Here is a 13,915-nt window from a genome sequence, read left to right as displayed (position 1 = left end):
CAGGAAGTCAGTTTAATCCTCAGTGATAATCTTGAAATTGTTATTGTGCAGATAATATCCACTATATAATAGAATGTACAAAAACAGTTGTTTTTTTCTTCTTTTAAAATGTAAGGGAGGTATTGTGGCAGTAAAAAAAAAAAAAAAAAAACGCAACAAACTTGCTACTAATACAATCTAAGAACAAATACTCTTTCTGATTACTAAGGCTTCACATGAAAATTATGCCAATCCTTGATTTCCCTAGAAACAGGCAGATGAGGCATATTGCCAAAGGAGTTACAGTGAATCTCTCGAACCAGACAATTCCTTAATGTTACTAGACAGATTAGACTTTTCCAAAAGCATATAGATGGGGGTAAAAGTTGTAGTTTAATAATTTAAAAAGTATAATACAACCTGAGCTTCTATTCAAGTTATATTCAAAGTCCTTTATTTTCATGTGTTCCACAAAATCTATAGTTTGGCCCACTCAAGCATGAAAATACTGATTTTAGACCAACAAAATCTTTACAACCAGTAGAAAACCGTAACTAAAGAAATTTACACCAATTTTTAAATGTTTTTTAATAAACGATACATGTTTAAATAAAACAAAGAAACCCTACCCTTGCATAATTTATAATCCATTGTATAACACACATCATTTTTCAATCAGAAAAGCTAATTATATATATATATATATATATATATATATATATATATATATATATATATATATATATATAAATGGCTACAATTCATAATCTTACTCACAAGTGACTTATTTCTCAAAAAATATACCTGTCTGATTAGACAGTGTGACAGAGATCAAATGGTGTTAGATCTCCCTCCCGACCTGCAAGGGTGCTGTGTAAAGGGAAAAGAGTACCCTGGACTAAATAGCGTGACAGTTTATTCCCAGGGTTAGGTGGAAGTCGGCCATCTAGAAAAGGGGCTAAGCTACGGTACCCGAACGGGAAACGGCGTGGCATCCACGGATTGGAGGAGCGGATGCGCTCGTTAACCAAGGGGTCATGAGGGAGGGTATAAATAGAGGTTGCAGTGAAAGTGATCTGTTCCTTTGTAAATGGTTAGAGCGAAAACCTAGAAGGAAACAAAAGCCTGTGAAATCAAAAAGAACGTGAGCGTTGGGTTTTGTTTGTCAAAGTAAAAACTGTCTGCTTGTTATTTTAGACTACTAGCACGATCCAGAGCTGTCATTGTTCAGCCAGACACTTGCACTTTCCCTTTGTTCATGGGGAACTGTCTTTGCACCACGAGCACTAATAATCACTCACTGTGAACTGTGTTTGTGTTTCGTGTGGGTGTATAAAGAACGGGACTTTTTGGTCAAACCCAGGGATTATAATTACCCCTGTATCACTCCAACATTATTATTTACAGGTGTTTGCTATAAGGATCTGGACATTGTTCATCAATAAACACCCTTGCACCTGAATATAATTGTCTGTCTGTTTTATTCTGCACTGCTGCATTACATCCACCGGCACACACTTACCCACTTTGCCATAGACAGCTGTACTGATTTATACCAATCCTTAAACTGTGTTTGCACATGTATGTTAGGAACTCTTCATGGTAGCTTAATTTGATTAGATTACATTTGCACCTTTTACCAACAGTGCAGTAGAACCGTTTCCCTGTTACTTCATTGTGTTACAGTTTATTTTAACCGAGCTGATTCCTTCTTCTTCTTGTTTTTATGGACAGAGTTCTGTTTTGATAGCCTTGAGCTTGTTTTTTAATACTCAAGAATGCACTTTGTACTCTGGCATCAAATGGCAACTTTTTCTTCTTCTTTTTAACAATGGTAAGGGAACATAATTGGACATTCAAAATAGCCAGAAATTCATAAATGTCAAACGAAAATCACAGGGCAAAATGTATTTATGATTAACGGTATGTGAATAAAAACATTAGAACAACTGTGATTATGTTGTAAACAATATTTAGTGAATATATACAACACAGCAGGAAGCAACAGTAAGCTATTTGTTTTGTTTGTAAACTCCACAGCCTTGCTTTTGATCTGTATCGTGTAACCATTTGATACTAAAAACCCTTTTAATAATGATATTAAATAGCAATAGTATTTTGCAAATGCTTCAAAACTATTCATTGTGATACATAACTTGAACCACATTATTTTGCAGTATGATTTAAAGCAGACTCTACAATAACAAACTCAATAGGACTGCCAAACTTTGAAACAATATCAGGTTAGCTACAGTAACTTAGTAACTTATGGTTCCTGTCAGCTATATGGGTGTTTGACAGAGAGTTATGTAAATATCTATGGTTAACAATGTCTATCTGTACATCAGCAAACAAAATAATCCTCAAAGAAAGATGCTCACTCACTTAAATCACCCAACAAGAAAAGCGAAGTGGAGCTGCATGCCTGTGTGAACCCATGTGGCTTTAATTAGAGGCCAAGGCAAAGCAATACCATTCAATGTGTTTTTATTATTTCCTCAAATCCACAACTGTTTCATAATTCCTAACAGGGTCACTGGAAGGCACCATAGACTCAGCCATACTGTATGCAACACGTGAAGGCTTGAACATATAGAAAAAATGACATACACTCTTCATTGTTTCTGAATATGTCCGTCAATAACAAAACTCAGTTGAACCTCAGACTGAAATATAGTATATCACTCAAAAGCCTACTGCCATCCTGTTAAAGGACAGGCCCCTCAAAACAATAACAGGGGACGCTGCCCACCGACAGTAAAGTACTTTAGAAAATTAGACCAATAATGTAATTAGCCAATATTGACTCATGGAAATCACTTCAATGATCATGTTAAGTGTGTGTGTGGGAAAAGCATGCTGTCCAGCCTGTCATGTTGATGGATGTTGTTTTGTTTGTAGTTTTTCCTACAGATTTACACGTGGACATTTGTGTGCCCTCGTATAGAGTAGTATGTGTATTTGGGCTCAACAGTTCAATTTAAAACGATATGTTTTAAGACATTAAATGTCTATGTCATAAGAATTATTCTTTGGCAGAATCATTTCATTGATTAATATTTAGCAGAATACAAATACCTGTACAAGCACACTAATGTACTGCTTAAAACTTGAAATGCTAATCAAGTCTAAATTACCAGCCAATGTATTTACGTGACAAAACAAGCTTAATTACAGTGTTGGTTAATTACCCTCAGACTATAATTCTCTCATTGCAGTTGATTAGCTGGAACAAATCCACCAGCTCAGCTGCAAAAGAACATGAAGGTCCATTGGTTTATTAAAACACCTCAGCAGTTTTCTGTGTAAAGCTCAGCACAGTTCACTTGCAGCGCTAACTAAACCAGCCTGCATGCAGCACTTACAAATTACAGCCTCTATGCCGAGTGAACCAGACGCACAAGCTGCTTGACTGAGTTAGAGTTCACAGCACAACTGCAAATTAGAACTGAAAAGTACTGTATGGCATATCTAAAACAAATACACATATTTTACAGATCAAATACTTATGCAGTACATTTGGTAAAAAGTTTGGATTCCTGGGGCGATTTCAAGCAATATGATAAGACTTATTCTCCATTACTTCAAAAGCACTCAATCATCGATTCAGCGATAATTAAACGTTTCGACTAGTACCTTTCATCAGTGTAATGTTTCTGTACTTGACTTGCCTTTCTTAAAAGTTTTACATTAAGATTGCTAGAACCTTCTGAAAAAACAAGGTAAGGAGATCATGCTTAATGGTTACCGTGCCACTCTTCTTAAACCTTAGTATGCAGGGTTCAGACCAAACACATTGCTTTAAAATTTGCTGTAACCTGCCTCATCTGTATCATGCAGATATATTTTTCAGCATACAGTAAACCCGACTGCTTTGATATTTGTGGGTCATACCGTTAAAATCAGCTGAAAGAACATTTGTCAACTTTAACTGCATTTACCAGGCGAAAAACCTTTTTGTCTTGTGAGCACCATGGTGTATCCAGATCATGCTCCCTCTTGCAACAATGCTGATGCTCTGATTGAAATGAATGGCTGTTATGGAAACCAAAGCCAAGCAGCCCTGCAGAAGGGAGCGTGATCTGCATACACCATCATGTTCTTGGTTTTATTCTCTGATGAAATATAGAAAAATCTGGATTAACCCTTTAACTGTCACAATTCTTTAATTGGTCCACAAGGCGTACAGGACGGAAACAGTGCCAGAATCTAAAAATGTCTCCTGGCAACAAAACACATCACCAGAAACAGTACTTGCAGGTCATGGGGTAAAGGTGCTGGTAGATTTACAAGTCCTTGTGCTTTTTATTGCTTTGACACACAGATTGAAATTGCAAGGGTGAAGGCAGCTGTATCGCATAATAGATAAAGCAGACTACTACAGTTACAACTTGAGACAAAGAAATCAGTCTCTGTCTCAACAGAAATTACTTAACCTCTAGTTCACCAGTGTCAATAGTCATCTGCTCTAAGCATTTGTCAAAATGATACTGATGATAATAAAGCACTAAATGGTTTATGCAATCTATAGAAGGCATGGCAACAAAAGTGTGCCCTTGAAATCTGATACAAGACACATCAGATATCTACTCACATAAATAATAAATATGTATACGTTAATGAATGCATGGGTTTAGGGAATTAGCAGCACAGAATGTTAGTCTATTTTAAACAAAACACTAAATACTAAACTCCTCTGATTTATTACAATGCATATGCTGAAAACAGTCAAACTGGACAGTAAAATTATAATTTATGTAGTGTAATTTGTGTGTAGAAAATATTAATTATGCACAGAATCCTATAAACACATAATGTGCACGTATCCACACATACTAGCTAGTTAAATCAAGTATATTGCATAACATTGTTCAAACAGATTATGTGGTGAATTAATTTACTGTTTCAAAACGTCATTGGCTGGTAATTTAAATAGCAAATCACTGTGCTAATCCAAGCATTTCTCAATTTGTTAATATGCTACATTTGGAAATAAATAGCATGTTCGTGGTTGAGGGAATCATCAAGTCCCTTACTGTACATAAGCATGTAATTGTTCTTTTAAAAATGGGAGCTATGCCATTCCAACTTTGTATTAGAAACAGTCAATTATCACTGGGCATGATACAGTACAAGGCTAAGAATAGCTGCTGAAATACAAAACAATGTTTTCCAGTGTAAACTCTAGTTTCCATTTTAACATGCAATGTGCTTTGTAAAATGACTGCAGAACAACAACACTTCTCTTTGCTGATAAACATGCACAATAATTATCTATGGTACAGGTCACATGCTCTCCATGCATGTGCAAGTCTGTTTTGTAGAACACAGGGAGATGCAGATCTTTTACAAGCTCTATACACCATCCCAGGTGATCATCTGCTGCCCTCTACAGTCAAGAAGTGTGTGTTATTATTATTTGTTTATTTATTATTATTATTTGTTTATTTAGCAGACGCCTTTCTCCAAGGCGACTTACAGAGACTAGGGTGCGTGAACTATGCATCAGCTGCAGAGTCACTTACAACTACGTCTCACCCGAAAGACGGAGCACGAGGTTAAGTGACTTGCTCAGGGTCACACAATGAGTCAGTGGCTGAGGTGGGATTAGAACCGGGGACCTCCTGGTTACAAGCCCTTTTCTTTAACCACTGGACCACACAGCCTCCTCACATTCACAGAGCTATCTTCGGTAACAAGTGGACTCTGCTTCCATTTCAGTCTATTAATAATATTACCCACTGGCCATCAAAGATCATAGTGCATTTGCTCCAATGCAAAGTTTGCACCACTTGAAATAAAACAGTTGCAAAATCTGCACATCATTATTTTGTCAACATCTGCTGCATACATCCCCTCATGCTCAAATTCTTTGCAGCGTTCCTTAAATGTTACGCGCCATTTATGCATTTTAGAAACAAACATTTCTTCTCTTCCATCACAATATTAATTCACAAACGACTCGCTCCAAATTATACATCTGATCAAGTGCTAGTCAGAGCTTCCATTTCCCTTCAAACTGTGTCCATGGTAACGACTGAGCCTTGACAACTACGATTGCACGTATTTATTTAAAGTATTTTTTCTATAAACCTCCCAATTTAAAAATGTAATTCTATGCTTGCTTTATAATTATATTTCGTTTTAAATGTTACATTTCGTTTTATTTTGTGCTATTTTGTATTTGCGATAAAACACGGGCCTCTATATATTTGTATAAAATGTTTAAATTTAACTTTTTCTTTTGTCCAGATGGGAAGAGACATGCAAAAACAATACACTTAATAATGATGAGTCACCTGAATATCATAAATTACATTTCTTAAAATGGATATAAATGGTTTGGGATATTTACACATTACAATACATTGGCGGAATATCCACATAAACAAATTCCAATGATACATCATTTTGTGAAAGGGTTCTGTTCTGTAACCGAGAAGATGTGTGAGACCCTGTAAGCAAAGGCGCTTGAAAAATAGATTGAATAAAAAAAAGTTCATTTTATTTCCTTTCATAAAGTGAGGGGGAGGCACAGTACAGCATGTACATTCTTTAAAAAACAAATAAAGTTCCAACTTAACTTTTGAATTTTCTTCTTTCTAACTTATGTCCCTGCTAGTTTTCTGGAAACCCCTTCAACAGAACAGTCCAAGAAAAACAGTTGTGCTTTCTTTATGCCTCTTTTTTAGTTTAATTTCCACCATTTTGTGCTTTGCAATTCAAACCATTGGAATAAGAGCAAACAGGATTATGAGGGGGAGTGGGACCAATCTGCAAGTGTTTTAAACGTGGCACGGATTGAAAAAATATTTCAGTTTTCAGGGCCAGGTCTGAATGCGGAAAGAGACATAGTTTCCTTCTGATCTTCAGAGCAGTTCCCCCCCTACTCACTTTCAGGTCAGGGTTAAGGTGCAGTGAGTCTGCATGTCAAAGCAGTCCATCACTCTATTACTTATAACAATATGGTAGAGGAGAGAGAAAAAAATACTTAACAAAAACTTCTTTATCAGATAAACAGCTATTTTTACACACAGCCAATCCCCAGCAGCATATTTCAGCAAAACCTTTCAATTCTCATCCAACAAAAAGAGCCCTCTGCCCCAAAGCATGCCAGAACAAGACTCAAGCCTTTATGTCTCACCAGTATGACTTCCTTTGAAGTTCCAGGGATCGCAGAGCTCTGAACTCCTGATGTAGAAGAGTCGTATAACCAAGTTTGAAAAAAAAAAAAAAAAAACAACCAGATAGACATAATACTACATGCAACTTGTTAAATATAAAGAAGTCTCACTTCCAATAATAAATAACTGTATTTGCTCGAGTTGACCTTGTGTAAACGTCGATCCTCCCCATTGTGAGGGCGAGATTCAGGTATAATTTATTTATTTATTTCCTAAATATACGTATGAGATATCCTGACAACGTTTGAATGGCAGATTTGCATAATCCAGAATAATCAGTAGCTGACAGTCACGCATTCCCACGAGGTAGTTTAACAAAGACAAATAATGGCGGAAGGCACCTTGCTCGTCCTGCCAAAAAATAAGGGCTTTTCACCGTCATATATACAATACATAAATAATAATAATAATAATAATAATAATAATAATAATAATAATAATAATAATAATAATAATCAAAAACAAAATATGCACAGGGGCGGGGAGTACCTCACACGCTTCTACCTAGAACTGCCAGACGTGCCATTTTGACGCGTATTACAATACAGTACATGCTTTTTTTGTTGTTTTTTGTATAGCCTACAATAGTATTATTTTAGTATACAAGCCCCACCCCCATTTCCTTCCTAGCCCACACGGAAGTATGTATTTCAATGGAATGTGGGGGGTGGGGTGGGGTGGTCTGGCTGTAATTCAATGAAACTGTGTCTGGGTTTTACATGACAGCTCCTGGATGTAAACAAACCTGGGATTCATTTTTTTTATATATAGACAATGTCACAGAATCGTTTTCGCCAAATCTTGAGATGTTTGCGTTTTGATTTGAGAGAAATTAGAAGCATCGGCTCTGGCAACGAGGGCAACAAGGATTTGCCCACAACAATGGAGGTGCTGCTGTTTTCCCACGAAGCACTATTATTATTATTATTATTATTATTATTATTTTTTATTTCTTAGCAGACGCCCTTATCCAGGACGACTTACAATCGTAAGCAAATACATTATGCTGCAGGATCACGCAATAGAAAAGGGAACATTGTTGTTGTTGTTATTATTATTATTATTATTATTATTATTATTATTATTATTATGCCCCTCCATAGAGTTCATGCTGCCGCCAGTCATCGCAATCAGTAAACATAGGCTTTTACTATAAATTATTGATCGGTTCATATTTTTGCTCGTGTATTAGTCGACCCCCCCAACTTCAGGATTGTGTTTTGGGTTTACATTTCTCAACTTATACTCGAGCAAATATGGTAGATTCATATGTGGATGTTCACAATTTCATTTCCATATTTCCACCAATGTAAATGTAATTGTAGCTGAACCTTGGCACACATGCGTAATTATAATTATACCATAAATTGATTGATTACAGTTCAATTATGCATTTATTTGTCATTCGATCATTATCACTGTAACAGTAAGTTTCTGTATTTGTACCTGTAATCATTGTTTAGTTATTCAGAATAAATACTGTAAACATCTCCATGTGTGTAGTTGTTTATGTTACTTCTTAGTATAATTGTAATTACTGCAGCATAACTGTAATTCAACAAAATAGCATTGTAATTGTAACGGTCATTTCAGCAACAATTTCCACCCTATACCAGAAATGTGGACTTTGTGTCCTTGCAATGAGTTTGAATCCAGCAAGAGACCCAAACAACTGATGCAGACAGATACACAGACAAGAAAAGCAAAAACAGTTCCCCAAGTGGATGAAGCTTAAGAAGAGGAATCTGATTCTACAGCTCATTGTTTTCTCTGAGAAAATAAATCTCTATATCCTGACCCTTCTGTTAAGCCTGCTCCAAGAACAGGCAGTTTAGGGAAACTGGGAACTTTCCTTAGGGTGGGGGGCGGCAACTCATTGCTGCAGATGTGGACTCACTGTGTTTGCTAGCTCCAGGTATCTCCCGCCCATGGGAGTGCTCAGGTTGTTGGTCTGAGTCATCAGCTTCTGCAGGGCTGCCTGCTGCTCCAGCGTGCTGCCTCCGCATTCAAGCAGCTTCTGAAGGTTCGACTGGCTCTGCAGGTCAGGGCTCTGAAGGTCACGAGCTCCTGAGTCATACTCCCAACTTTCACGGGCTCCTGATAAGGCGCCTGCAAAATATAGGAAACATACCACCTGTGAATTTAGCTACAATGCAATGAAACAAAATAATGTGAAAAAGGGCCTAGAGACTTCAATTGGTTAGTAAGCCCAAGTTGTAATTTTCCATATACGTTACTTTGTATATATATATTGTTTTAAAAGCAAAAATAAATGTAAATGGACTAGTTTTCCAACAACAATCCACTTTAAGTGCTGCACCTTTAGATTTTAGGCAACAGTACAAAAGAGTTATACAGTATCCCAGCTTAACAACCTATGTTAAAGTTATTGAAAGTGATGAAACATAGCAATAGTCATTAGCTTTTTTGCAAGAACACTAATGGTGGTCTTAATTCTACCGAGTTGCCTTTGGTCCCCCAAGATAACCAAAGGTCAGGCATAATTATTTGCATCTCTGAAATAAGGTCAAAGATCCAAGTATGTAAACATCAGAATAGACTGGCAAACTGTAAACATTTTAATCATGTATATTAGCTACTTTGACAATAACCATGATTCACTTCCCATTATAAAGGTTGTGAAAGCCGGAAAACTAAAAGATACTGAGAAGCAAGGCATGTGTTTTTTGCGTGAATACTCCTAGTTATTCGCTACAGAGGGTACCCCGTTCCAGATTTCCTACATATGCCAACTTCAAGGAACAGCACAGGTTTGAGGGTTACAGGTCAATTTTAAGCTATGAAAATAGACATGCAGTATAAACCTGGAAACATTCATTTTATCACTTCACTGGGTGGCTTTCTCACCAAAATCAATGTAAATCCAAACATGATTATAACTGACAATATTCTCTGGGGCAGCTGACAATTTTACATTTTGGTCAGGACGTTCTTCCACAAATGCTGTTGAAATCAAGGTTTACATTTTGTGGAGTGACCAGTAGAATCCAGCCTTTCAGGATTCATGGAACAGACATGCAGTGTTTCTAAAAGCAGTGGAGTTAAGTGCTGTTTACCGCTATAAGCTTTAGCGGTGATCACTTGTATTACTGCTGTAAACAGAGCTGTAGACCCGTTTGAGTGTGATGGCATCTTTGTACTGTACAAAAAAAATCTAATCATCTTAAAATATATATACAGATAAATAAAAATAAATACATAAAATTCAGTATTTGTTTTTCAGAGGCCCATAAATACATAAGCTAGGATAGGTACAAACATCTGAATTCTGTTCCCCTCGATAACTTTTTCTTAGTACCCCACTCATGGTTTCATTTTTAGGGTCTACTTTTTTAGGGTCTATTTTTATCTGCTCTGGTTCGCTTACGGTCATTAAAGAAAAATGGGTGTGGAATATTCAATCTTGAGACCCTGTGGAGATGCAACAGTCTTAAATCACAAAAGAGTGACATTAATTGGGGAATTTAGATTCCCAACCCCTCCCCCCTATTGAGAGACCACTGATGAAGGTAAATTAATGTTTCACAAAACAGTGGTAGGCACACTGGTTGATTTTTCTGTTAAAAAAACAGAATGCCACCTGTGCAGTCACCTCCGGCAGACAGCTGCCCTTTTTTTTTTTAAACTAATTGTGGATAATTATAGGATGAATGTCAATTGAAGGTGGCGACATACCATAACCAAATCAATATGCACTGCTAAACGTTGTTTGTTTGCTTTTTGGTTCAGTACATATAAAATCTATCTTGTAAATTCAGTGTGTTTTGCCCAAGGCATATTAATGTGATAAGCCATTATTTCTGCCTCCCAACCCCAGGAACTTACTTGCAATGCTGGCAATTATCTAGGAACATGCATGTTTGTTGTTTAGGAATGAAAACAGGTATCTGGCAATCACGCACCTGATTATTTGTTCCAATTGTAAAGTTGTGCTCAACAGTAATGGACAGGAAGGGTCAAAAGAACAATGTGCACCAAGATGTTCAAGCCAACAAAAACAAAATCTAGAGTAATGTCTACTGGCCAGCCAGTAGTATCGGCATTTCCAAAACATTCAAGCTTTCGCTTATTTCAGGAAATTTAAAACAGGACATCAACCATCACTCTTCACAGAAAAAGAAAAAAGAAAAAACAAAGTTGTGTCTTAAAATGGGAGCTTGTCTGGCACTTAGTACGAGTAAACATACCCATAATCGGAAGATCTTTGTTCAAAAACAAATAAATACTGAAAGGGACTGTGTTTGCCATCGAATAATGTGTTGAAATCAGCCAGTAGTGTTGAAACAAAAAGGTGCCACGTTAACTGTAGTGAGGATTGAAGCTTCCATCTGATCTACAGAGCAGTTTTATCACAGACAGCCAGTCAGCAAGCTTCAACTGTATAGCTACTATGATAATATGTAGCTTTTAATGTTTTCCTTTGCTTATGCCCAGCACACTCAAACATTTCTTACAATTAAATATTCATATTTTAGTCTCCATTGAGGCACCAGGCAAAAACATCCACCTTTTTGTTCAAATTATTCAACCTAGTGGTCTGAAAAGTGATTCTCTGAAACTGGCATGTGAGAACACAATCAAAATCAGGGCACACACTGCTGAAGTATATTTAAATTACAGTTATCCAGAGATGATAGATCTTTATGCATAAAATAAGAACATTTCAAATCAACCCCATTCTTTGAAGATGTCCTGCATAATCTTAATTTTGATATAACAGGCTGTGTGGTAAAGTGACAAAATCGTCAGGATGGGCAGCCACTTACCAGCACCATTTCGACAAAAGCAAAATACAGTTGTACTTTAGTGTCTTTAGACAAACTTTTATTTAAACAAAAACATGAAAACAAAAACCGTGAAAACAGAAAACAAAATCTAGCTCCCTGGGAGCTCTGACTAAACTCAGTACTATTTATTTCCCAAACTATCCAGGGAAAGGCTAAGCCTTTTTCCCCCCCCCTCAGTTCAAAAGAATGTAACATATAAATTGCAATCCAAAACTGGAAACCTAGTCCACAATACACAGTACACCACTATTGTAAAGCAAACCTTCACAAACTTAAACAGTTTTTACCTCCTCCGTATCCCTCTCCCCAAACAATAAATCACCTGGCTTTTATCCCTTCCTGAGCTAAAAGTAACTGGCTTCACCTGCCCTCTATAGTCTGGGTGATTAAGCCAAGATGGTTGCCGGCTATGGAAGCCTCCCAGGGTTGAAAAGCACAGACTTTCCAGTCCGGGATGTACACCGTGTCACACAGGCCTACATAACGAGAGGAAACTCTTCAATGGAGTACTGAAGTTATTCCATGAGGATGGCCGAATTTGATAACCACAGCGTTCCATCGACGTTCGGGGAGTACTCTGTATATAGCAAGTACTGTACAATAAATGGAACAGAAAGTAAACGTAAATTACCTTGAATAGTGAGGATTTACTATTGATTTATTTTATTTGCTTCTTTTGCACTGGTAGATGGTAGATTGACCAGAAGATTCAAAAGACATCACGTACAGTAGAACATACTGCTCAATACGCCTATGTAGACCCTTTTATTCTCAAGACAAAGCATACAATAAACACATTCTAACTGATGACTTGTGTCTGCTTTGTGCTAACCCCCACCTCATAGCTCTGTGAAGGAGTTTGTGTAGAACTCAAAAACAACCTCCTGCAGTTTTGTGCTTTTTAAATGACTTAGCCCCTTTATTCATTCCAGATGGACGCTATATAGAAACCTCTCTTGATGTTAACTTACAGGTATGTGTTGATGACATTTCAAAAATAAGGTTGCCATGCAAGAGGTCAACAAATCACAAGCCAAGGATATATTTATAAATACCAATTTTATCTTAACAGCAAGCAGTTTCAAATTGTATTCAAATTTTCACCAGTCTTTTTATGATGCTTGCAATGTTGTTAGTGGTCTGGGTTTTGTTTGAGGCAATATTAAGTAATTATCATTTTTCTCTAGATCTGCCTGTACCTGTCTTTGAGCTTGTCTGGAAAATTCTACCTTCCTAGGAATGAACAGATTTTTTCATTCTATTCAAATCATGTAACAAAATTGCCTCGCTCACTCTCTCTAAATGCGGAGTAGGTTGGGCCAGCAGAGTTGAAAGGTCACATTATCAAATGATTTTAACAGAATGTGGAAGCCTGTTCAATATTAGCCACTCAAAACAGTGAATTAGTTTTACCGATTCAACACTTACCGTTGTTTATCCCTTACAGAATTATCCAGACAAGTACAGCGCACGTTCAAAGCAAGTTCAAAGCCAGGTAAAGTGGATAAAAAACTGAAGCATTAGAATCCATAAACACTCTCAATGATACCAAAAAAAAAAACAAGGGTCATGTTGAAGAAATAAATAAAGTGGCATTCAAAGCTACTTGCTCTTTAAAATTCTGTGGCTTTTCAAATTTGCTGCTTTTTAATTATAGAACTGGCACGATTGCACTTCAAAACAAGATGCATACACATGCCTGCTACTGGTACCAGCAGTGCTAAAAACAACATTAAAATGTTTAAGAAATGTAATAAATATGCAACACTGTGCCAATGTAGGCCACTTTATCAACAGCAAATATGTTATGTGGCTTTGTTCCCTTTCCCTCAGGTCCAAAAAAAGGGCAAATTTAAAAATAACAAAAGTCAATGAATATTTAAATTGTACATTGTAAGACAGCGGCACTGGATTTTGCCTTGGGGCTGAAATCTTTTACATTGC

The 13,915-nt window shown here is 36.8% G+C and overlaps 1 protein-coding gene across 3 annotated transcripts in view; it reads right to left on the bottom strand.

Moving 5' to 3' along the window:
- Positions 1–13,915, bottom strand: part of LOC117424174 (colorectal mutant cancer protein) — a 140,947-nt gene that overhangs the window by 118,764 nt on the left and 8,268 nt on the right. For all 3 annotated transcript variants that reach the window (XM_058992786.1, XM_058992788.1, XM_058992790.1), the window contains one exon: positions 9,061–9,272. In XM_058992786.1, coding sequence (XP_058848769.1) covers positions 9,061–9,272 — 212 coding nt within the window. The remainder of the gene's footprint in view (positions 1–9,060; positions 9,273–13,915) is intronic.

The sequence above is a fragment of the Acipenser ruthenus genome, chromosome 2 (assembly GCF_902713425.1).
Source record: "Acipenser ruthenus chromosome 2, fAciRut3.2 maternal haplotype, whole genome shotgun sequence".
Lineage (NCBI taxonomy): Eukaryota > Metazoa > Chordata > Actinopteri > Acipenseriformes > Acipenseridae > Acipenser > Acipenser ruthenus.
This window is presented reverse-complemented; position numbering and strand designations above follow the sequence as displayed.